The sequence below is a fragment of the Narcine bancroftii genome, chromosome 11, assembly GCF_036971445.1.
Source record: "Narcine bancroftii isolate sNarBan1 chromosome 11, sNarBan1.hap1, whole genome shotgun sequence".
Classification (NCBI taxonomy): domain Eukaryota; kingdom Metazoa; phylum Chordata; class Chondrichthyes; order Torpediniformes; family Narcinidae; genus Narcine; species Narcine bancroftii.
The window spans coordinates 81,018,904-81,046,016 of record NC_091479.1 but is presented as its reverse complement, the minus strand read 5'-3'; the positions used below and the strand labels follow the sequence as shown (position 1 = coordinate 81,046,016).

General features: G+C 40.3%; 1 protein-coding gene across 1 annotated transcript in view; it reads right to left on the bottom strand.

Annotated features, from left to right (window-relative positions):
* The window catches only part of LOC138746017 (IQ motif and SEC7 domain-containing protein 3-like), a 124,725-nt gene extending 98,944 nt beyond the window's left edge, over positions 1-25,781 (bottom strand). The window contains exons 1-2 of the mRNA XM_069903692.1: positions 25,611-25,781; positions 24,924-25,257 (exon numbers count right to left, since the gene is read on the bottom strand). Of these exons, the coding sequence (XP_069759793.1) occupies positions 24,924-25,118 (195 nt within the window). The 5' untranslated portion in view covers positions 25,119-25,257; positions 25,611-25,781. The remainder of the gene's footprint in view (positions 1-24,923; positions 25,258-25,610) is intronic.
* Between the last annotated feature and the right edge of the window lie 1,332 nt (positions 25,782-27,113).

Below are 27,113 nucleotides of genomic sequence, written 5' to 3'. Positions count from 1 at the left end.
GGATTGAAGAGGGGCCTATGCAGTGGCAAAGGTGGTGGGAGCACTGAGGCAAATCCACTCAGTGTCTCTTAAGGGACTTTATTTTGCTTCTCTTTCTCTTACTGTTAGGGCCACCGAGCAACACTAATGGTAATTCTGAAAACCAGCAACCTCCAAAAATCAGCACTTTTTTTCAGTCGATGACATTTTCTCATCAGAGATGGAGTTTGGTGCCAAACAAGACCTAACATGACCATCATTCAAATCCCATGTATCCTGTCGTGTTCCACATCACTAATTAGTGGTATCATTACTTTATATGACCCTTGCTCAACTTGCGCTGGAATATCTCGTTGTGTTCTGCTACTTTATAAACACCTCCGAATCGCCATATACTGACGCCTGTCCAGCATCGTGGCGCTTTCAGTGGGGGGTGGGGGGGAAGAAAGATGGCAGCATGACTTGATCAGGCAGGCAGGTGAACAGGGTGGGGGGGGGGGAAGGGAGAGGGGAGAAACAGCAGCACAACTCAAGTGGGCGGGCTTAAAGGGATCGCCATTTTAAAATTACTAAAAAATCTGGAAGAGTCCAAACAATGGCAGGCATGTGGTGGGCGAGCAAGCGAGCGAGTGGGTGGTAGAGAGATGGCAGCATGACTCAGGTGGGTGAGAGGGGGGAGACAGAAACATGACTTGGGAGGATGAGGGGAGGAAAAATGGTAGCACAACTCAGGTGGGTAAGCAAGTGGGCAAGCGGAGAGGGAAAGACTGCAGCCTGACTTGGGTGAGCTTAAAGGGACCGCCATTTTAAAATTATTCCAAAATCCAGAAGATTCAGAAGTAAGCCAGGTGTCCAGTCCTGACGATCTCAGATAAAAGGTTAGGCTGTGGTATTACATGGCAATAACAGGAATATTGTATCTTGATTTCACCCAACACCCAGAGGTGATGAGAATAGAAGGAAAAAATGAAGGCCAGAGCCTGACAGAATGATCAAATATTAAACAAAGCAAGTAAAGAACCCGTATTCAGGTAAACACCATAGTCCAAAGCGATGGAGTTTAGAAGGATGAGGGGAGACATGATTGAGGTATTTAGGATTATCAAAGGGCTGGACAGGGTGAAATCAGAGTACATGTTCCCAATGATGGGAAAGACTAGACATAGTTTAAGAATACAGGGAAGGCCATTTAAGACAGAAATGAGGAGAAATTTTTTTACCCAGAGAGTTGTGGATCTGTGGAATGCATTGCCACAGAGGGTAGTGGGGCAGATTTGCTGGATAGATTTAAGAGAGAGTTAGATAAGGCTCTTATGGGCAGGGGGGTTGAGGGTTATGGAGCTAAGGCTGGGATTGGTTATTGAAAGAGAAATATCAGCCATGATCCGATAAATGGCAGTACTGGCTCGACAGGCCAATTGGCCTACTCCAGCATCTATTGTCTATTGTCAGATTGAATTCAGAGAATTGGGTCTAACTTTGATTTACAACTAATTAATATTGTAATTGATGCACGGAAGACTTTCTGACTTCCTGATAACCAAAGGCAAAAAAAACAAATCGGTGAAGATCAATCATGTCAACATTTTAACCATTTAGTGCATTGCCCAGTTTTCTAGTTGGGTCAGAACAGCCCAATAATTTGTCATCAATAATGTTGAAATTACTCACTTATTTTCATTCCTGTTCAATTTCCCAGCATCTATAGTGAAAGAAACAGAATTTCTGCTCTTGCTTTTAAGTCTTTACATTTTCTATATAATTGATTCAAATTCCTTTGCCATTGGCTCTGGCATTGCGTTTAGGGTTATAAAAATGCCATAAGTCAGCACTAAGCTTTAAACAGTGTACCATCTTTTCAAGATATCATCAGGGAAGGGGAACAAATTGCTAATTGTGTTCAAGTAACTGGAATTGCTATTTAATATTGTAGACGTTTAGCACATTATCTGCATGGAATTGAAACCAAGGACACTCGTCATTGCATAATAACTGATGAAATAAATGCAAGTTGGGTAAAATGCAGGTAAGACGGGATTTTTAAATCTCCACATCAGTCACAGCTAATTGAACTAAAGCTGTGACTTGAGTTTAGAATGAGTGAATGCTAAACATAAGAGAAATGACTTGCATAAAATAAAAACTCATGACCCTGAACCAGCCTCCGCATTCGGCACATCATCCTTTGTCATTTCCACCAGCTACACTAATGGCAATAACTATGGTGGGATTTCAATATTAAAACTGGCACCATAAAAATATTCCTGCTAATGAAACCAACCCAGAATCTAGGAGAAATTATTTCCTGAGAACATAAAATCCTATTGCAAAAAGTTGTTCAAGGCAAAAAGCATAAATGCATCAGCAGGACTTCAAGTAAATGAGAGAAAAGCAAAGCAAGTATATGCTTGATGGATGAAGAGGGATAACAGAAGGAGGTAACATAGATCATAAAAAGTGAAATTAGATAAATAATTTGTGGTCTGCTCATAAAACAAGTTCTAAATAATAAAAAAAATTATGTGCAAACATATTGCTGACTATCTGAAAGGGAAATATGACATTTGAACAATAGGGTACTGACAAATGGATAGCACTGTTTATTTGATAAATGCAGCTACAAAAATAAATATTGACAGTATAAATGGTGCATGTTCACAGTACTGGGACAATGGGAGAATCCTTATAAAGCTTCATTTAAAAAAAAGAGCTTGACTGGATGATATAAAGAAAAAAAATTGCAAAACCAACCCAAAATAATCAGGCTATCTACCCAACTATTTATCAGTCGATATATGGTTGGAACCTGGAGGGACATGTGCACTCCAATGTCTTACGGTGAAGGAAAGTGTATAAATGGATGCACAGAAAGTGGTTTCACTATGGCAGCTGTCCAACTTGTTGCAGACTCCTAGTCACTCAGTGATTAAATGAATTGCACAATAATGATAGTAAATTATTCAGAATCTGAATGAGTGCAATTTCCATAACTATTTGCAGCTGGGTGTCAGTGAGCCAGATACTGTGGGATAGAAACTCATATAAAAAGTATGAGCAAAATGTGCTTATATATAGTGCGAGAAACCCTGCCCCTGAAATTCTGGTCAATTGAGTACAAAGGAGCAGAATTTTGGAAGGAAGTGGAACGAAGATGTACAATTATAAAACTGTTTAGTACAAGCAATGAGATCAAATTCGTGCTCTGATGAATTTAGGAGGGGAACAGACACAGGAGTTAGGGAATTCCAAGTTCGAATGCCTCTTAGGGATCCCTGCTGAAGAGAGTACATGTACAGTGAAATAGGATTCATTTTGACCATGATGAGTATTATAGTCAAAGTGTTTTCCAATATATTTTAGACTGTAAGAGTTGTGACTTAAACACATAGTGGTTTGCTTGCTAATAACCATTGGATCAGCTCTTACATCATTAGATAATAAATTGTTTTTGTATTTTTGTGTTGTTTACTTTTGACTACTTCAGTTCAGTTACACGGAGGAAGATGTCAAGCAAAGACTGAAAATTATAATGCAAGGAATTACAAATTTAAGCAAAGCCAAAAAGTTCATCAACTGTGTACTGAGCTTTGAGTGAAACGCCCACACATTGAATGAATTTAGCTGATCTACAGGCTAGGTTTTCTAAGGGATAAATTCTTTATACTTCAATTTATTATTTCTTGAGATGTAAGCACTGATTACAAAATCTGCCATACCTCTGGGGAAATAAAGATTTTCAGCAAAGTCTTCAAAGCATAAAGAAAAAGCAATTCATTAAACTATTTTCCACTAGAATATCTTACACACATATTTTATAAATCTATCATCAACTCCTGGAGAGTTATTGATGTCTTAAAAGAACATTAAAACAAAATACATGGAATATTCCAGATAAACTGCTCAATCAGTCTAATCTTTCAACCTGGCACTGCATGATATCCTTACCTCGCCTTCAGCACTTAGTTCCGATTTTAGATTTTCATGTAATTACTGTCATCATAGCAAACTTCAACCATGTTAGTAGAATTCAGATTTATTGTCAGTGTACATATATTTGACATCACATACAACCTTGAGATTCTTTTTCCTGCAGGCTCAGTAGAATTACCATTAATTGGTAGTGCAAAAAAAAACTGTTACACAGCATATATATGTAAACAAATAAAGAACTGAAAAAGATAACAAATTTTTAAAAACTGACTGTGCAATACAGAGAGAATAAAAAAGAAAATCAATAAAGTGGACAAATAAGAGTCCTTAAATGAGTCTCTGATTGAGTTTGTCATTGAGGAGTCTAATAGTGGAGGGGTAGCAGCTGTTCCTGAATCTGGGGTGCGAGTCTTGAGGCACCCATATCTCTTTCCTGATGGCAGCAGTGAGGACAGAGCATGTGCTGGATGGTGTGGGACTTCGATAATTGCTGCTGTTCTTCGATGGCAGCATTCCCTGTAGATATTCTCACTAGTGGGGAGGGTTTTGCCTGTGATGAGCTGTGTTGTGTTGCGTTAGGTTTATAGGAAGCCATCATTAGTATCCAGCATGCTTGGGCCAAGGTTACTACAACAAATGGAAAATTTGAAGCATTACCTACGTTCAGGAAGGTAAAAAGAAGACATGAGGTCGCTTTGGCAGATATTGTGAAGGTGAGCCAGAAGGATTTCCATAAGTATATTAAAAGGATAGTAAGGGACAAAATTAGTCCATTAGAAGATCAGAATGGTCATCTATATGTGTAGCCTCACAAAACGGGGAAGATCATAAAGAGTTTTTTTGCATCAGTTTTTACTCAAGAAACTGGCATAGTGTATAAGGAAGGAAGAGAAACAAGTAGTAGTGTCATGGAAGATACAGAGATTAAAGAGGAGGAGGTGCTTGCTGCCTTACAGAGAATAAAGGTAGATAAATCCCCAGGGCCTGACAAGATATTCCTTCAGACCTTGAAGGACCTAGTGTAGAAATTGCTGGGGCCCTGGCAGAAATATTTAAAATGTCCTTAGCCATGGGTAAGGTGCCAGATGATTGGAGAGTAGCTCGTGTGGTTCTGTTGTTTAAAAAAGGCTCCAAAAGTAAACCAGAAAATTACAGGCCAGTGAGCCTGACATCAGTAGTAGGTAAATTATTGGAGGGTGCTCCGAGAGATCGGATATACAAGTATTTTGTCAGCCAAGGGCTGATTAAGGATAGTCAGCATGGATTTTTGGATGGTACATTATGTTTAATGCATCTAATAGAGTTTTACGAGGAGGTTACCAAGAAAGTAGATGAAGGATGCTGTGGATGCTGTCTACAAGGACATAAGATCCTTGACAAGGTCCCACATGGGAGGTTAGTTCAGAAGGTTCAAACACTAGGTATCCATGGCGGGAGTGTAAACTAGATTTGAAATTGGATGAATAGGAGAAAACAGAGAGTGGTAGTGGATGATGCTTCTCAGACCGGAGGCCGTGATTAGTGGTGTTCCTCAGGGATCAGTGCTGGGACCATTATTGTCTGTTGTCTATATCAATGATCTGGATGTTAATGTGGTAAACTGGATCAGCCAGTTTGCTGATGACACTAAGATTGGAGGCGTTGTGGACAGTGAGGAAGCTTTCAAAGCTTGCAGAGGGATCTGGACCAACTGGAAAAATTGACAGAAAATGGCATATGTAATTTAATGCAGACAAGTGTGAGGTGTTGCATTTTGGAAGGAAAAACTAAGGTAGGACATATACAGTAAATGTTAGGGCACTGAAGAGTGTGGAAGAATAGAGGGATCTGGGAATACAGATACATAATTCCCTAAATGTAGCATCACAGATAGACAGGGTTATAAAGAAAGCTTTGCCATCTTGACCTTCACAAATCAAAGTATTGAGTACAGGAGTACAATAAGACATTGTTGAGGCCAAATTTGGAGTATTGTGTGCAGTTCTGGTCACCATACTCTCGGAAGGATATCAGTAAGATTGAAAGAGTACAGAGAAGATTTACTAGGATGTTTCCAGGTTTTCAAGAGTTGAGTTCTAGGGAAATATTAAACAGGTTAGGATTTTATTCCATGAAGCAAAGAAGAATGAGGGGAGATTTGATAGAGGTTTACAAAATTATAAGGGTTATAGACAGAGTAAATCTGAGTGGGCTCTTTCCACTTAGAGAGGACATTACTATAGGGTGAAAGAGGAAAGATTTAGGGGGAACTTAGAGTGATGGGAGTATGGAACAAGCTGTCATCTGACATGGTAAATACAGGCTCATTTTAGTTTTAAGAATAAATTGGATAGATACATGGATGGCCAAGGTCTGGAGAGTTATGGACTGGGTGCAGGTCAAAGAGAAGAGCGGAATAATATTTTGCACAGACTAGAAGGGCTGAATGGCCTGTTTTCTGTGCTGTAGTGTTCTATGGTTCTATGTTCCATGAAGCTGCACTCTGTTCTCCAGGAGGCTCTACAGAATAAAGAAAGCAGAATGGATATCTAACCCAACATTGACATCACTAAGAAAGGCAACAAGAAGCCAGCCCACTACACCAACATGCCCATCAAATTTTCAGCATTGGAAAGGAATTCCAAAGATGCCGCTGAAAGAGAAGCTTCCCCCATCTTTCATTGTAGTTTTGTTTCTTGTATACTATATTTTTTTTCAGACATTCATCCCCCTGAAATCATGTCAATACAAGGGGATAGAGCATCTCCAGTGAGGTTTCCATCTGGACTGCTCTGTAAATAACAATTCCTGTTTACTTATAGAACAATCCATGTTTTAAAAAATACACTACTTAAAGAATCAAATTGGATAAAATACCGTGCTGTACATTCTTTAGCAAAAATAACAAACAACTGAAGGAACTCAGGGAGTTGAACAGCATCAGGGAGAGCAAAAGGAATGGTTGACATTTCCAGTCGAGACCTTGCATTAGGACTGAGAATGGAGAGGGGAGAGAACCAGTATAAAAAGAAGAGGGATAGGGATAAGGGATTATGTGATAGGTGAACCATGATGGGATGAAGGAATCAAGTGGGTGATGGGAGAGGTGGAATTGTGAGACAGAAATACTGTAGGTAGAAGTAAACATGGACAAAAAGACAGACGGAACTCGAAGAGGAGGGGTAAAAGTGCAAACAACTGCTGGAGGATGATAAGCAGGGACATAAATGCTTCCAGTGCTAGAATCTGACAAGTAACAAAGGGAATCATTAAGAGAGAGATGAAGGGCAGATGGAATCAGATGGGGCAGCAGTTCCAGTACAAGAAATGCGTTAGCAGGAGTTTGATAGAAGCAGGAGGGAAAAGGGATGAAAATGGGTGATGTAGTGCTTGGAAATGATGTACAGAAAAGTGAACAAAAATCGGAGGTTGCCAGTACATCAGAAGGAGAGGTGTAGGGGGCACACAGCAGTTAAGAGTTCCCTAGTATTGGAAAATTCAATCTTCACACATCAGTGGTCAATGTTCCATAGACAGATGTGGGAATAGTCGATGCATTTTGAAATGGTATTTTACAACCAAGTAAAAGCTATTGAATAAATTACACATTTGTTTTAATTAATTTCTTCTATTCATAAATTTATATAGATATAAAAAATTAAATCCTAGTTTTTAGGTAATTAACTAAGAATCTGTTTTCACTTCCAACACTCTGTGCCCTCGCCATTTGCGTTGGTTTTATTGTCATGAGAAATAGAGGTAGACGTGTGCATCGTGAACTATTGTTCACATCAGTATTAAGACTGAATTTTTCAATTTCAGGGTTTTCTTACCTTCTGTGTTCCCCCTCTCTCTCTCTTTTCTTCCAATCCATCTCTAATCGTCCCATTTTCCTTCCCTTTTGTAACAGCTCCCTCCCCCTGCCTCTGCCCATTGTCACCCGGGTTTCCTCCTTCCTATGTACTATGCTCACCTTTCACTCAGATTTACCCAATGAAGACTTTCCTGCATCGGGTTCCAGCCACTCCTCATCTCTTCCCTGATCGTTCCCATGGTCTTCTTCCTTATTTCTCAGATACCAGCACTAGTAATCTTTCTGTCCCTGCATAGCACACTCCAGAATTTGTCTCCACCTTCATCCCTCCCTCCTCTATCTGGCTCCATCTGCCTTCTTTCTTCCTTCTCTGCTGCTACCTATCAACCACTTTCCTCTGTCTCACTCCTCCACCTCTCCCCACCTGGCTCCTATCTTCTCTTCTTCTCCTTTCCTCTTTCTACTGGCTATCCTCCCTTTCAGCCCTGATGCAGGGCTCTGACCCGAAACATTAACCTTCCTGCCCCCTCACTTGCTGGACTCCTCCAGCAGCTTCTTCATTTCCATGTTTCCAGCATCTGTAGTCTCTTGTCTTCATTTGTCAGCATCTTGTTAGCATCTGTACTCTCTTGTCTTCATTTGCTCATGCTTTGACTGTTTTAGCCATGAAGGTCAGGGCACAGTCACTTTCAACCTCCTGGCTCAGCTGCAACCGATAATCTCTGACGCATTTCAGTTTGTTGCTCACTGCTGCTCCAGGGAGTCGAGAACAGTGAGAACTTGTAATGTATTAAAAAGAGACGCTGCACCGAATCTGACAGGGAAATTCAACAATGGTGTTCCGTCAACCTCACAATTAAAGTTCTCAGAATTTAGGAGGTTTTCACAATCAGTGTTAGGGTGATCCAAAAGGTGGTTTTAATTTCAATTAAAAAATGTTATTTCTAAATGACTGCATCACATTGGATTATGTGGAATGCATGTCGCTGAACCAACCAGGGCATTTATGACCCTCCCAATTTTTCTTAATTAAAACTATCAATGTTGCTTTCTGTTCCCTTGTTTCTCCTTAGTTCCCTCAATCAAGCCACAAGGTGGCTGGTTCCACATATCCTTCACTATTATCATCCTTTTGTAATATCTGATAAACTGATTTGTGAAATACATATCCCTGCTGTCACTTGGACTACTCCCATCTCCAACAGCATCACCTGACTCAGCCCTTTCTTCATTTGATGCTGAACTGTTATCTATCTAACAAGGAGCTAGCCACTGTCCTTAGTAACCTCTGTATACATAAGGATGGAGAACTGCAGATAGAATTTAATCTGGACCAGTGAGAGGTGATGCATTTTGACAATTATATAGGAATAGGATATATACATAAATATTAGGGCTGATGAACTTTGGGGTTCAAGGCCATAGTTCCCTGAAATTGGCAATGCAATAAATAAGATGATGAAGAAGGCATTTGGAAAGCTTCCTTTCATACATCAGACCCAAGAATCTAAAACTTGTAAGATTATGTGACAAGTTTACTAAACTCTGCTTAGACTATACTTGAAATAATGTGTGCATTTCTGATCACCACACCATTGCACTAGAGAAAATGTGCCCCCATCGTAAACTCTCACCTTGGCTCTGATGGCATTCAGGACCAAGCCTCCGTCGTGGGTTTCCACCCTGGCCGAGGTGACCCACAGGACTGAGCCTCCATCACAAACTCTAATCCTGGTCTCAGCGGTCCACAGAACTGAGGCTCTGTTGCAAATTTTCACTCTGACCCCTCTCACCCTCCCCTTCCCCCTCTGACTACCCCAACCCTCTCCTTCTTCCCTTGAATCCTTCATGCCCACCACCTCTTGATCCACCCCATCATCCTCCCCCTGATACCATCCATCCCAATGACCCCCATTCTAACTCTTGCCTGGTCTTTACCATCCCCTCCAATCTTCCCCTCTTGGAGATGGATTATTCTATCCTCAGTAGAGGACTCACATTTGTCCCCCTTCACCCACCTCACACATCATGGTCAAACTCTTCTTCCATTGGTTCTGTCTCCATGCTTTCTTCTTCTGAGATATCAACTGTCTCGACTTCAACACTCCTCTCACTCATTCTAAGCTCACCACCTTGGAACGCCTTGCCCTCACCTCTCTCTACAGTAATCCCAACCTCACCATTAAACCCGCAGACAAGGAAGGCACTGGTGCATTGACCTCTGTTTGGCTGAAGGCATGTCCTCCTACTTAACCCTTCAACAAGACCTACCAAACTCATTAAACTACCACCTGACACATTATCTCCAAATCAGTGGTTTTCAACCATTTTAGTCCCACTGACATACCACCTTAAGTAATCTCCATTTCCTGCACCTCTGTCCTCGCCTCCTCTGCCCAAATGCACAATGACAGGATTCCCCTTGTCCACACCTACTACCCTACCAGCCTCCGCATTCAACAAATTATCCTCTGCCATTTCCAATGCCTACAACATGATCCCATTCCTACCCTCTCTGCCTTCTGCAGGAACAGCTCTCCATGACTCCATTGTCTACTCCTCCATTCCCACCAATCGTCCCCTTGGCATCTACCCCTGTGACCGCAGAAAGTGCTACGCTTGCACCACCATTCAGAGCTCAAACAGTCCTTCAAAGTGAAACAACACTTCACTTGTGAATTTGAAGAGGTCATCTACTGCATCTGGTGTTCCTGTTGTGGTCTCCTCTACATCAGAGGGGCTGGATGTAGACTGAGAGATTACTTTGTTGAGCTCCTTGGTTCTGTCCACTGCAATTGTAGAGATCTCCCAGTGGCCACCCATTTCAATTCCCCACCCCATTCCCATGAAGATATTTCTGTCGATGGACTCATGCACTGTCAGACTGAGACCACCTGCAAATTGGAGGAACAACACATCATATTCTGTATGGGTACCCTTCAACCAGATGGCATTAACATTCAGTTCTCTGGCTTCCATGAGACTCTCACCCCCTTTTTATCCCTATTTATTCTTTCCCCTAGCTCTGTCTCTCTTTCTTTTTCCCTCTGATTTCTTTCCTCCGTGGGGAATAGTGTAAAGGAAACATGAGGGGGAACTTCTTCACCCAGAGAGCGATGTAAGTGTGGAACGAGCTGCCAGCTGAGGTGGTGAATGCGGTCTCAATTTGAACATTTAAGAGGAATTTGGGCAGGTCCATGGATGGGAGAGTTATGGAGGGTGATGGACTGGGTGCAGGTCAGTGAGACTAGGCAGAAAAATAAGTCAGCACAGACTAGAAGGGCCAAAGGGGCCTGTTTCTGTGCTGTAATTCAGGCAAAAGTAATTAGTAAATATAGGCAAAACTGGTGTCAAGGAAGGCTGAAGGGTCCATTTCTGTGCTGCACTGCTCTATGACTCAGCACCATTATACTGGAAGACCTATGCTGGCTTCACATTAAGCAGCCTCTCAAGTTTAAAGTTTTCATCCTGGTTTTCAAATAGTCCCTCTCTATCTCTATAATGTACTCTATAAACCTATAAATTAGCTGCATATCTCCAATAGTGTTCTGGACAACCCTGAAATTATATATCCTGCCATTGACGGTAATGCCTTCAGCTCCCAAAAGTCAAAGATTTCTCTACTTTCAATGCTTAAACCAACCTCTAAGATCATACCTACACTAACATTTTAATTGTTGCTTGGCAACTTTTTCTTTGCTTCTGTTCTATAAGGTGCTTGGGTTATTTTATTATATTATCTTAAAGATTTTGGCAGTTTCCGTAAAGCAGGACGTCAAGCGCTGAAGAGCTGGCTCTGAATGAGCAACTAAAGCGGCATCGTCTGCAAAGAGTAGTTCACGGACAAGTTTCTCTTGTGTCTTGGTGTGAGCTTGCAGGCGCCTCAGATTGAAGAGACTGCCATCCGTGCGGTACCGGATGTAAACAGCGTCTTCATTGTTGGGGTCCTTCATGGCTTGGTTCAGCATCATGCTGAAGAAGATTGAAAAGAGGGTTGGTGCGAGAACACAGCCTTGCTTCACGCCATTGTTAATGGAGAAGGGTTCAGAGAGCTCATTGCTGTATCTGACCCGACCTTGTTGGTTTTCGTGCAGTTGGAAAATCATGTTGAGGAACTTTGGGGGGCATCCGATGCGCTCTAGTATTTGCCAAAGCCCTTTCCTGCTCACGGTGTCGAAGGCTTTGGTGAGGTCAACAAAGGTGATGTAGAGTCCTTTGTTTTGTTCTCTGCACTTTTCTTGGAGCTGTCTGAGGGCAAAGACCATGTCAGTAGTTCCTCTGTTTGCGCGAAAGCCGCACTGTGATTCTGGGAGAAACTGCCAAAATGTTTGGCCTGGAAGTCAGGCTGAAGAAAACTGAGGTCCTCCATCAGCCAGCTCCCCACCATGACTACCAGCCCCCCCACATCTCCATCGGGCACACAAAACTCAAAACGGTCAACCAGTTTACCTATCTCGGCTGCACCATTTCATCAGATGCAAGGATCGACAATGAGATAGACAACAGACTCGCCAAGGCAAATAGCGCCTTTGGAAGACTACACAAAAGAGTCTGGAAAAACAACCAACTGAAAAACCTCACAAAGATAAGCGTATACAGAGCCGTTGTCATACCCACACTCCTGTTCGGCTCCGAATCATGGGTCCTCTACCGGCACCACCTACGGCTCCTAGAACGCTTCCACCAGCGTTGTCTCCGCTCCATCCTCAACATCCATTGGAGCGCTTTCATCCCTAACGTCGAAGTACTCGAGATGGCAGAGGTCGACAGCATCGAGTCCACGCTGCTGAAGATCCAGCTGCGCTGGATGGGTCACGTCTCCAGAATGGAGGACCATCGCCTTCCCAAGATCGTGTTATATGGCGAGCTCTCCACTGGCCACCGTGACAGAGGTGCACCAAAGAAAAGGTACAAGGACTGCCTAAAGAAATCTCTTGGTGCCTGCCACATTGACCACCGCCAGTGGGCTGATAACGCCTCAAACCGTGCATCTTGGCGCCTCACAGTTTGGCGGGCAGCAACCTCCTTTGAAGAAGACCGCAGAGCCCACCTCACTGACAAAAGGCAAAGAAGGAAAAACCCAACACCCAACCCCAACCAACCAATTTTCCCCTGCAACCGCTGCAACCGTGTCTGCCTGTCCCGCATCGGACTTGTCAGCCACAAACGAACCTGCAACTGACGTGGACTTTTTACCCCCTCCATAAATCTTCGTCCGCGATGCCAAGCCAAAGAAAGATCTTAAAGATATTCCATAAATACAAGACATTGATGTAACATTTGTGGATATTTTAATGGATGTATTATGGCAACCAAAAAATGCATTTGTTTGCTGCACAAGTCATACTACCTGCCATATTGCCAAGGGCATAGAACATGTGGCAATAAAATCCAACAGAAGAATACATGATATAAAAACAAAAGCTAAGCAGATCAAACAGTGTATTTATATAGCAGAGATACATAACCAATGTTTCGGGCTTGAGCCCTTTATCAAAAAATGAGCAAAATGTAGTCAGGTGCCAGAATAAAATGGTGGGGGTGAGGGGCAGGGAGAGGAGCACAGGCCAGCACGCAAGAGGTCATAGGTGGATAAGGCTGGGAGGATGCAAGAGAAAATGGTGGGGGGGAGGGGGCTGGGAGAAGAGCTCAGTGAATAGAAAAGGAAGGGGATACAAAGCTGGAGGAAAGAGAAAGAGGGATAGGGAAGAGAGGGAGAACAGGGAGTGGGCTAGCAGAAATCGGAGAAATTGATGTTAATGCCATCCAGTTGGAGAATGTCCAGATGGAATATTAGGTGCTACTCTTCCAATTTATAGTAGCTTTTGTTTGGCAGTGCATGAGGTCATGGACAGACATGACAGCCCAGGGATGGGGCACTGAATTGAAATGGCTGGTCATTGGGAGATAGTTGTCATTGATGAGGATAGAGCAAAAGTGCTCAGTGGAGTGGCCTCTCAGCCTGCGTCCAATCTCTCTGATATAAAGAATGCCACAATGGCAACATTCGATCCAGCAGATGACTCCCGCAGATTCAAGTGTTGCTTCACTTGGAAGGACTGCTTGGGGCCTCAAAAGGTGGAGAGGGAGGAGGTGTGGGCACAGTATGGCATTTCCTGCAGTCATAGGGAAAGGTGTGAAGGGAGCAATTAGTAGGAAGGGATGAGTGGACAAGTGAGTCACAGAGGGAGTGATTCTTACAGAAGGCAGAGAGGGGAAGATGTGTCTAGTGGTGGGATCACATAGTAGGTGAAAGAAATTGTGGAAGAGTATATGTTGGATGCTGAGGCTGCTGGAACGGTAGGTGAGGAAAAGGGGAATCCTGTTTTTGTTGCATCTAAAGGCAGAGGGAGCCAGGGCAGATGTGCGGGAAATGGAGGAGATGCTGGTAAGGGCTGAGTTGATGGTGGTGGAAGGGAAGCCACTTTTTGTTTTGAAGAAGGAGGTCGTCTCAGATTATCTGGGAGCAGATGCGATGGAATACAAGTCACGATTATGTCTCTGACAGCTTGCGATTATCAGCTGTTGAAACTGTTAGATTTTTGTTGGTTTGGAATGCATGCCAAGCAAACCTAGCTTCACCTGAACCGAAGCATTTAATTGAAGAAATTTACAGATAAGCATTTGGCAGTAAGTTGCAAGGACATTTCTGAATAATTTCGCAATGCCTTTTGCATTAAAATTAATTGGCATTGCCCTTATCAATTGTTTTTTACTAGACCAAATCCAGCTTCACATTGAGTTTGACTTTGGAGGACGTGTTTAGAAAGTTCCATCAAAACCTTTAATGATCATTTTTACGTGGAACTGAGGAACAATCAATGTCAGGAACAAGGTCTTCAATCCAAAACCAACTCTGTTCTTTCTGTAGATGATGTCTGTTGTGCGTTTCCAAAATATTTTGCTTTTCTTTCAGATTTCTAGCATCAGCAGTTTTTGATTAATTGATTTTAATTGGAAAAAAGTTACGGACTCTCACAAAACAACAGGCAGGTATTTGAGCTGGGATATAAATTTAACCCTGAGACCTTCGCTTGAGCTAGTGGAGTTGTTCTAGTGAACCGGTGCGGACTCGAAAGGCCGACATGGCCTGTTTCTGCTCCGTAAATGGTTATATGGTTATAGAGAAACTCATAAATATTTTGAATGACAGAACTTCTGAGAGAAGGCAACTTATGTCTTGTAGCAGGGATTTAAAAACAAAAGCCAACCCCTGCTCCCAGTCAAGAAGAATGCCTGAAAGAAGAGAGATTGAAGAAACAAGCAATCCCAATTGATAGTTAATTTATCTCCGAGAAATAGATGGATGTCTGAAAAATTAAAAGGAATGATATGGAAAAGCATACAGATAATTTATCAGTGAGGCTGACAGACATTTAAACCGAAAAATACAAAGGACTATGGATATGCAGACAAAAAGTAAACAGACATTCAGGAGGGATTTACCACAAATCCATTTTCCCATGGAGTTTGCAGATCTAGTGATTTCTTTGTAATTGTCATGGAGTCAATGACTAACCTTGATTTAGTGAGTTATTACAAATTGTGCAGAGGTGGTTTTTTTGCTTCAAAGATCTTCTCTGAATAATTCCCTAAAATATTAAAATGTGTCTAAAGAAATGTGCTGTGGATAGTTACAAACCTTAGCCAATTCTGCATGGCAGAGAAGGGCCATAACTGGCAAACAAGGCAACCCTCGGGGGGCCTCATGGAGAACCTATCATATATGGAATTATATTCCATTGTTTGCTCACAAACTGCTCGGGTACATTTACCACAATAGGATCAAAGAGGAAATGTTCCCTGATTGAAATCCTAACTCAGACAAACTAAATATATCTTGGAGGTCAATCATCCTATCCCCAAAATATCTCAACAGCCTCTGTCTTCTTATTCTAATCATCCTGCTCTTGCACCTGGCTCCATCTGTCTGTCACTCTCTTTCATCCACACATCTGAGGAAAGGTCCACCTCTTATATACTGACATCATCCCCTCCCTTCTTCAAAACCTCCCTCTCATTTCCCAGTCCTGAACTCTGGTTCAGATCTGAAATGACAGCTGCCCATTTCCCTCCAGGTCCACTGCCTGACCAACACAGCTGCTCCAGCAGTTTGCTTATTTTTTTCCCCTAGATTCCATTTGCATTCTTGTGTGTCTCCCATGGAATTAAATTGACCCTTCATTGTCAGTGGGTCTACATCCCGAAACCTCCTCGTCTCTGCACTATTGGAGCCACTAGAAAGACAACAGCAGCTCAAGGAACAACTTGCCACCAATAACCACAAATGGATAATAGATGCTGACTTGCATTCTGTAAATGAATATCCCCACCTAGCGTTCCCTTTCATTGCACTTTCATTTTACACCTCTTGGAGCCCAGCTATGAACCCTCTTCCCCACCCATCCCTCCCTGGCTGAATTAATACTTGTTTCCTGAGCAAACATTCATCTCAAGTGTGCACATGGATCAAACTTACTCTCTCACCAAGTTATTTTCCATCACATTCAAGGCATGCACAATAACAAGATAAGATTACAAGCACCAGTTTAGTGTGATTTTAGCATGTTTTAGTTTCCTTCCAACAGTTATTCTTCGATGTCTTTCATTTGCAAGGATCACAAAAATTGGAAGTATACCATTAGTAAGATTTTCTCTTAATAATCATTTAGCTTTCAAAATTACATTGCTCTCATCCAAAAATAGGAATAAAATAATTACTTCACTCATATTTTTCTAATTCTTGTAGCACATAAAGCTTAAAATACAGGGAAATACAGAGGCTTGTCAGGTTGATTGTGTGAGTCCGTTTCCCCCAATACAGTGTTAAGATTGCAAATAATTTTTTTTTTTAAATCATGATTGCAAAACTACAATTTTCTATGTTAAATCATTGAATATTTTCCATGCTGAAGAAAATAGATTTTTGGATTTCAAGAATATGGTAGTGAAGTGAAATGGACTGAATATTTCATCTCATTGAATAAACAATGATTTTTATGAATAGTGGAGCAATTCTAGAAACTGCTCGGCCTGTCTCCACCCTTGGTCTTTACTCAGAGCAGATAAACATGATGCTTTTGTAACACATTACAATATTGACTCACCCCTGACATCCTTGAGTAAGGATAATTTTAAAGGGTAAGACAAAATCTGTCCCTGATGAGCAAAATGAGCAATTGAAGCAGAAGGAAAGACAGTGGGAGAGAATATCAGCTTATATTTTTTAGAACAAAATTCAAGTTTGGTCTTCCTTCCCTTCCTCAGGGGCCATTATTTTCTCCCTCCATTAATGGGGAAAGTTGATTAAAAAAAATTCTTGGGTCTTTTACACCCCTTCTTCTTACACTAGGAGTGGGGAGACGTGGGGGTGACAGCTGTAATGCAACCACCTCTTCCTGCAGAGAAATGAACTTCCAACTTTAGAAAACAGTTTTAACTATGTCAAGCAATAGACATGTTTTTACTCTGAAAAACATCTTTAATGACAGGTTTCTTTAATAGTCTGCAATCGGTTCTGTCTTTTATTTCTGTGTGTTCATTCTGGTTGGGTATTTCTAATACTTGTTCATGATTTTCTACCCATTATGTTGGGCACAAAGTCAAGAGCAAAATTCCTGTGATGGCTTAATATGTGTGGCAGGCAGACAAGTCTTCTGCTGCCAAACTGAACTCGGAAAATTCCTATTTTCTGATGCCTTTCTCAATTGTCCCCAGGTGAATTACACTTTCTCCTCAAAACTATACAAAGTTATCAATGTCACCTCAGAACACAACCCAATTTCTATTCCTCAAACCAAAGAACAGGAAATTTAAAAAAAACTCTGTCCCTCTTCACCTTCTCATTGTTAGTGTCTGTGGGATAAAAATTTCCCTTCCTGGATTTAACTGTATATTGAGACCAACAGGACAAGATGGTTTGACCAACCTATTTGTTTCATTGTTCCCCATGCCAGTAAAAGTCCAGCCTTCACCCTGTGGTAAAACAACTGCACTCACGTTTCACAAATAAAAAGGGACAGCCCTTACTCCCCAAGCAATAAAAGACAGCTCCAATTATCAACATAATTCTCTCCAAATCCTTTTCTAATGCATTACCACCCCATCCTTAATTTGCTCTGATTTACACCAGAATAACACACATTTTAATTAAAAATAACGGTGTTATCTTTCTTTTAATGTGCTCCTGCCAATATCTATTTTCTTTGATCCTTGGGAATAACTACTTGGAGATTCATAGCAGTGATTTTCCAACCAATTACCATGCTTTGTGGTGCAGATACTTGCTTGGAAAAATATAGAATTGTTAGAAGGCTCAATAAAAAAGCAAAGCTACTGGCTCAAAATGTTGTGTTGGTTCTAGTAGTCTTGGATGGTGATGAAATATGAATGTAAAAACACACAGAAATGCTGGAGGAACTCAGCCAGCCCCACAGCATCCATAGGAGGTAAAGATATATTACTGATGCTTTGGGCCTGAGTCCTTCTTCAAGGTACAGTTATTAGTAAAAAGCAGGAACTTTAGTTTAATGCTGCAACACTGACTGGTTTCTTTGAGTTCATGCATGGTCTAGAGATTCAGGTGAAGGACTCTGATAAAGAACAAGATTTTCAAAATGATTGTTATATTGGACCCAAGGCAGAAATTTAAAGTTCTAACTTACCCCCTTATTTACTTTTGATTCTGTAAGCATGGATTAATTTTGTTTCAATGTGTTCATTTTATACCAAAGATTTTTATAGTCCAAACCTGATTACTTAGCAAGTTCTCTCAAATTTTTTAATCTAAAATTGGATCATTATGCAATAGCTCAACACAAAAAAGAAACAAAGTCATTTAACGATATTAGGATGAAGGTGGTGCTCTCCATTCATTTTCTGTTTTGGAGATAAATTGACTGGATACAAGGGCGTCCATCAAGTAAATAATAATATGAAGGTTCACTGATGGTGTCAAATTATGAGGTAAAATGTGAGATAAAGATCATGAAATAGGCATTTACAGATGGATGATGTATGCAATTCGATGCAAAAATGTGAAACATTTTCATTTAGTATATAGTTTTTTTTTACATTGTACTACCTGTATTACCTACTTCTATCACCCATCAAAGTGCCCATTTTAGGATTGAAATATACAGAACGAAATAGAATCAAAGTCAGCAAATCCCAGCACTCTGCTCATTTACTTCGACACAATCAGACACATCAAAGCTGACTGGGCAGGGCTGGGAATAGTGGCCGCAGTGCCCTGACCCCCACTTCTGATGAAGGGCTTTTGATCTGAAATGTCACCTGTTTCTCATTCCACAGTTGCTTCCTGACCTGCTAAAGTGTTCCAGCAATTTTTGTTTTAGTTTTGGAAAATAGCCATTAGGCATGGACCAATACCACCACCTTCCTGTTCAGTTTCTGACAGGCAAGCAAGATTGTAATTGTGTGCATTGTCAGATGCAAGAAATTAAATTGGCAACTGTACCATTTACTTGGTCTCTCTAATATTTGCCCCTAATCTTTCTCGAGAGGTCTGCCTGGTTGTTTAGTCTCCAGGTACGTTCCAAAATAAGTATTTCATTGTCAGAAAAAGGCTGTTTGAGGAGAAATCTGACAGGAATTTCATTTGATAATATAGGATCAAACAAATGTACAAGATATTGTTCCTGATTTTTTTTCACGTCTTAGCACCCCTTAATTGCTTCAAACACAAATATAGCTGACAGATATATAGATGCAATGGTGGTTCCAAGAGATAACCATTAATTTTGTTTCCAGTGCAGCTTTTGCTCACACAGTGACCTAATTCTGAAACCATGGCAAGCAGTTCATCAGGTGGGGAAAACACAAATCTGATAGAATTGTTTCATTTGCAGGATTTTGATTGAACTCTTGTTACAATGTTCTCTGAGTAGAATTTGGCATTTTTTCTTTCATTGAGGAAGTACTTGCCCCCTTCTTCATTTCTATTCTCAAAAACTCTTTTAACCCCTAGCTTTGCCACCTTGTAACCCTAATTCAACAGACAAGCTCCCTCAGCAACAGAAAATGCTTGTATATAAAAAAACTGCAAATCTGAAAGAAAAATAGAAAATGCTGTCAACACATGGCAGATCAAGTATAATCTTGTGAAAAGAAAAGCACAAGTCACCTGCTGATGGAAGATATTAAATCTAAAATGTGAACTATTTCCACAGATCCTGAGTGTATCCAACAGAAAATGCTTCATTGGCAGAAGGTCCAGAAACTTTGAAGTCTATAAGCAGTCATAGTAATCAAACTAAATTAAAATAACAAGTAAAAAAATGTGAAAATATATTACCAGAATTTCAGTCTGGATATTTTCCCCGACTAAAGCAATTACATTCTCTCTGATCTCACACTCTATTTAAAAATAATTAGTTTCCGGCACATCTCAAAAGGACACAAAATCAATTAAGGAAAATAACACATTGTGCATTGAATCACACAATACAACGGACCTTAAAAAATTCAGATATATTTTTTGCTAAGCAAGCAAACATTTCTCAGGATAACAAACAGAAACAGGGGAAAATTATACTCCATATGTGGTCCTGATTTCTTAAAAGTCCCTGCAAAGATAGGAGTTTACAGTTTACAGTTGACTCTAACACAGGAAATTGAATTGGGTTATGGGGAAACAAACAAAGAGGGCACTCCAGCTTAGTAAACTAGTGTCAGTTAAGTACTTCCTGCGTCACATCCAAGGGAACTACCTCAATACCATTGCTACATCTATGCATTAGTTTCCTGCAGATTGAACTATCATTCACATTTATAAAAGAGTGAAAAAACATTACAATTTAAATGACTGACCTTGTACAAACAATTAAATGGTTATATGCAAAAACTGTAATTGTGGTTCCAAAAAATCTAAACTGGGGAGTGCAAAAACTGCCAAGGCAAGACATGAAAAGCAATTAATTGTCTAAATTATACAGCAGCTGAGAGTTAAGATCCAGCAACAAGGTTTATAATCACATAAAAGAATATGCAATTCACATTATTTTTTAAAATTATCAAAATTTCCTGGGCAATGGTATTTCCTGGATTTGAAAAATGTTTAAAACGAGAATGCAACATGAAAATATATCATATGGATGTTTAGGAATAAATTAATGTTGATTTGCACTTAAATAATTCCCCAACCCTTATTTTGTGTCACCATCAAAGGCCAATTTTCTCCATGTGAGCAGTTTAGGAGAAGTGATTTGGATGTCCCATAACGGTCAAATAAACCAGTAGGTGAATACAAATGATAGCCATTCTATTCATGCAAAAAGAAAAAAAACTGCACATAATTGATGGGAACCACTGGAGGGGGAACAGCAGACATTTGTCCACCAGCTCACCAGGAGGACACAATAATTGAGATATTAGGTTCCTATACAGCTGCAGTGAAAGGAAAAAATGTAGGACATGCATTCACCACTGTCAGCTCACACAGAACTACTGCTTCTCTTCAAAGATGCTAAACACAGTGTTTCCTTTCCTGATGTTCATACTGTGAGGAGAAAAAAAAAGCAGTATTCATAGTTAGCACAGTACAAACCCCAGTTTCCCATAGCTGGGCACAAAAATGATAAGACAGAGAGCAAAATTGATTCAATTGCTACACCTTATGGAATAGTTATTCAACAAAACTCCATTCACACTTGCACACACTCTCATTTCATAATTGCACTGCTGTTCCATTCTAAATGTTTGCCAATCTACAAAAAAAATGTCAGTTCAGATAAACATCACTTAATAGTACATCTGATATGAATACATAATAAAAACGAAGCAAGTGGAAAATTTGGGAATATGGAAAAATGAGTTCCTCAGTTGAAGTCAAGGAAATCTCTCCTGGACATTGATCTAGAGGTCCTACTGTGCAGAGAAGAAGAATAACAAAGCAACAAACTCAGAAACATGTGGCAAAGGTTTAAAATGTACGAGATGTACGGACTGGCAGCTGAGCATTTACCCACTCAGATAACATCAGGGTGTTTTCAACAGCTCACACAGCTTGGAGTGAGTGTCTGTTGTGAAAACCTCTGTTTCATTCCACATAACACTAAACCCTGGAGGCAACATATGTCAAGTGTACAAATATTAGTAAGTGACAAGTGTCTTAGATGTGAGAATGCAAAGAAGAATAGCAATATCTTTTGGGTTCTAGCATGTCCTAGCACCATCACAGTAATTCTGATTTCTATTCAGAAACTTTCATGAAGGGATATTATTAACTTAACTTCTAGAGATCATTGAACTCCAATCTTATGAAGTCATGTTGTAATTAAGAAATGATGGTCAAGATTCCCAAACCAAGCTATCGTGTGTCATCATATCCACTAGGTCTGGAGGTAAGGATATGGAAATCAACTCAAGAAGCCGTTAAACTAGGGTCTTAACCGGGATGTATTAATTTTCCTGGAAGGGGTGCATGTTCTTATTTGAGATACACTGTCCAAATAAGCCTAACATGGCCTTGCTTCATGTCTCTTGTGATAGGAATGGGATGTGCCGACAAAGTGGCAAATTACCCAGGGAACTTCCTCACAAAAAGTGGGACAAATCCAATGTAGAATTACCATTCTATCAATCTACTCTTGAACACCAACAAATTAATGAAAGATTCATTCATGACTAGGTGCATCAAGCACCAATAATCCATTTTTTGCTGCAGTTTGAATCTCCAGACTTTGCAACTACATTGGTAATAATTATGGGCAAAGTGCAGAATTCTGTGATGAAATGGGATGACTGCCTTGACAACAAGGCAGCTTCAAGGAATACGAGTAAAACTGAAGTTAATGAAGTCACTGGACAGGGCGATACAAAACTTGTCAAAGGATAATTATCTCAACTAAGTTTTGCCATCTCTCTTTGACATTCAACATTCATTCAAGTGCCCAAATCTCTACCAATTTCTTAAGACTCAACATGCACCAGAAAATAACTCAAGTATTATGTAAAATACTGTAGCTACTGGCTATTCTCTAGTTGGAGACTTGACTCAAGAAAGCCTTTCCATTAGGAGTATGATGCACTCGGATGTGTAGCTTCAGCAACATTCAGGGAGATCAATATTACCCAGCCCAAAGCATTCTGCATTATAGCTGCCCCAGCAAGACTGCAAATATTGGAGGAACACAGGAGACAGCAGATAATGGAATCTGAAACCAAACACAATCTTCTAGAGAAAATGGATGCATCTGATCACACACACCTGTGAATTCCCTTTCATATCAAACACCCATTCTGACACAGAAATTTAAAAAAAAAACAAATTTCACCTTGTCCCTCTCAGCAGCACTGTGACCTTGCTCTAATGCCATGGGATAACTTGATAGCAATGTAACATTTACAATTACCCAAATAAATTTGTGTGCTTTTCACAGAGATGTTGCACATATAGGAAATTGAAAGGTTGTCCTTCAAATAAACATTGACAAAAATCTAGAATGGAACACAAATATCTACATTCTCCCCTCCAAAGCACATATCATACTTTTACTGACTTAGTACAACACAGAAGACTATTCATCCCATCAGGTCCATGTTAGCTCTCAGTAGACAAATACCACCAATCTTAACTCCTTATTTTTTCTGCAGTCCTTCAACCTATCCTCTCCTGTAGGCACAAAACTATTCCATCATCATCCCTTAACCTAAAATTCCTTGGCCAATAATACAGAGAGATAACTCTCACTAAAGGACTACAATAGTTTAAGGGAAAAACACACCACCACTTCTCAAGGGCAATTGGGGATGGGTAATCAATGCTGCTCTTGCTAACAATACCTCTGCAAATGATGATGAGCTTTTTAAAGTTATTTCTGAGCTTATTCTGAATGTGCAACATAAATAGAGACACTTTCTTTGTCAATAAATGATCATCAGTGTTAAGCCATTATTTTGCAGTGGGTAATTGCAGCTGGCAAGCATAAAATCTCTCACTCTATATGACGCAATACAAAAACCATGAAGGTTCTGTCTTAAAAAAAACAGAATCATCAACTAATGAACAGTTTTTACCAGCTGTGAGTTATGAAAATATATTCAGGATCTCAAACATGCTTCAACAACTGAATATATTTCACTGATAGATAACTAGCATGAAGCAGTCCCTCGTGAATTATGTACTAATCAGTAGCAGAACGCAAATAAGTATTTTCACACTTCACCAATGACCAACCTTTTCTGAAGATTACTAACAAGGAAACTTATTTATCAGCACTTGACATTTTGAACATTAACAGGTCATGAATTAGACCCCTTATCAACTATAGTTTTTTATGTTCATAAATTGCTATACCCAAGGACTGCTAGCTCCTTAATGTGCCTATCAAGGTGAGTTTTCAGTCATGCAAAACTGACATTTTTTCCCATCTTGTCAGCTACAAGCACCCAGATCAAGTGCATCAGGATTCATTTCAGAGCAAAGCTGCTTCATTTCTGCTTCTCCACAGCCATAAGCGTCTCCACCTCCCAACCCCAACCACACAACAAAGCAGTACATTCCATTCTTGCTAAATTCTGCATTGGTTTTATGATGATATCATCCTGGTAGGGGTTTTTATTTTTAATTAATTTTAGGGATCTGTGCATCACTGTTAAGGTCAGCATTGCCAAGGGGATGGAATTTACAAGTTGCATAGAAACACATACGACATGCATATCTGTCTTTTGGATTCCAGCAGTCGCATGGGGATTGGAGTTCGCCCACGTGATTCCATTTGGGTCAACTAATTGCAGCTAATTTAAAATGTAATTTTTTTTAAACAGAAACTAAATAAACTGACTAAGTGAAAGAAATAAAACAAAGGAACAAGTTAGAACTCTCTTTAGCTGTAAAACATGCTGGGCAATTTCTGCTAATCTTTGTCTTACAGTAGACTAAAGGAAAATTTGTGTAATACCACATTTTCTATTTTATTGCATGACAATAAAATAATTTTGAATCTTAAAAAGACATTATCATCTGTGTCACAGAAAAAGTACAACCCCCCCCTAAATTTTATCGTGATAATCTGTAATTGAGTAAAATGCACTGACTGAATTTTAATACTAAGATATCACGGTATTTGGAAAGATAACTTTATAAAAATGTGCTTCATTTAAATGTTTATGCCCAATTTTTGTTCTATGCCTAGTATTAGCTATTCTTGGCTGACAATATTTTGCATTGCAGGTATATTCCGTCAGATGTGTCGAATACCTGCTTATTTTTCAGATCCAAAGACAATTCGTAATCAGAGGCTGGCATGTGTGAACATGCTGCTGACCCTTTGCTTCGCTGCATTCTCATCGGGGAAGTGGTGTGGTGCAAGCTTGCTTTCTGCAGCATCATGCTGGAGACTGGAATAACACGGCATGGCTTTCCCTCCTTGGCATCAGCGGCTGGGCATTTCATTTGGTGAGAAGCAGCATCCACGCCAGCCCCATCTGAGCTGACTCCACTAGAAACATTGATAGCACATTCACTTGGAATCTTCCCAGGATCATCTGCCTCAGAGTTAATGGATTTGTCTCCAGGAGGGATAGTTTCATTACTGCAAAAATAAGGTGAAATACGTGCTGTTAGTAACAGGCTTCACACACTGAAAGGCTGCAAACACTTTACTCATTGACTCACATGGAAGGTGGCTGTACATGGAAAGATCAATGGAAAATTATAACAGACAGAAAATTCAAATACACGAGGTGGCAAATATAGAAGTTAGATTTAAGCTCAAACAACATGAGTGAATATATTAAACTGGAATTTATCTTAATCTATCTTATCTGGCAAGAAATAATGCAATAGACCTGACCTTCCACTCCATCCTGACACACCTAGAGAATGATGCCTTATACACCAGGCTGTTATTCATTGACTTCAGCTCAGCATTCGACATAATCATACCTCAGAGTCTGGTGGATAAACTGTCCTCACTTGGACTCAGTGCCCCTCTGTGCAACTGGATCCTGGATCTCTTGATTGAAAGACCACAGTCTATCTAGGTTGGCAGCAAAGCCTCAAGCCCCATCACACTGAGCACTGGTGCATCTCAGGGCTGAGTGCTCATCCTGCTACTGTTCATGCTGCTAACTCACGGCTGTACTGCCAGGTTCAGCTCCAACAAAATCATCGTTTTCAATGTCATAATGATAGTTGACCTCATCAGCAACAAAGGTGAATTGGTTGATAGACTTGAACAGTGGTGCAAGTGAAACAACCCCAGACTCAATATGACAAGTCCAAGCAAATAATTGTGGACTTCGGGAGGACAAAGTACCACTCCCCACTATATAGTAATGACTCTATCATAGGGAGAGTGGGGAGCAGAAAGTTCCTTTGCATCCATTTAAAGGACACTTCCTAAGGAGGTTGTGGAAGGCAAGGCGACTGGCCACCATCCAAAACAATTTTCTACAGGAACACAATAGAGAGGCTACTTTCTGGATGCATCATAGTGTGGGATGGTAGCTGCAAAGCATCAGATCGAAGGTAAAACTGCTGAGAAGGTCAATGGGGTCTCCTTTTCCTCTCTAAAGAGCGGTGCTTAAAAAGGGCTCAAAGAATCATTGAGGACCCTTACCATCCAGCTCACCTCTTTGTGACACTACCCTGTAAGAGGTACAGGAGCATAAAAACCAGAAGCGCCAGATTGGGAAACAACTTCTTCTCACAGGCGGTGAGAATGAACAATTCTAGAAACCCATTATTCAATTTTTATAGAGGTATATATTTACTTTGGATCACTATGTATATATGTTGTTTGTGTGAAAGATGTACTGTGTGTCTCTATTATGGTCCAGAGAGATGCTGATTTGCCAAGTTCTAATATGCACAATCAGATGACAATGACCTTGAACAGATGGGATTATATTGCAGACATTTCTACATCCTTTCTAATTTTACCTATGAGCCATATCAACGAAGATTAAATTGGAATTGGATAGATCAAGCAACCACTCTCACTCCGTAATGTTTCCCATATATAAATTATTAAAATCATTCCCATTTTCTCCTTGTCTGAGTAAGAGATCAGAGAGAAATTCTGGTTAGGATTATCATTGACTAAAACCATTGTTAATTTGTGGTTAAGACATGCCTTTGGGGTTTAATTCCATTGTCTTACTTTCTGCACCTTTCATTGAAATGAATACAACTATGGAAGCAGAAGAATTGCAGATGCTGGAATCTTGGTAGGTGAGAAATAGAGAGTCTATGTTTCCGATTGGGACTCTTTATCAAGACTAATACATGTATAGTTTGGCACACTGCTTCTATTATGTTTAATAATTGAACTCTGGGGCAAGGTAGTGAATTAGTTGCCATTTACTGGACTAGCTCAACTCTTGATGCACTTTATTATAAGGGCAGAATGGAGAGTTGGTGCTCGGATAATCTCCAGATTAGATG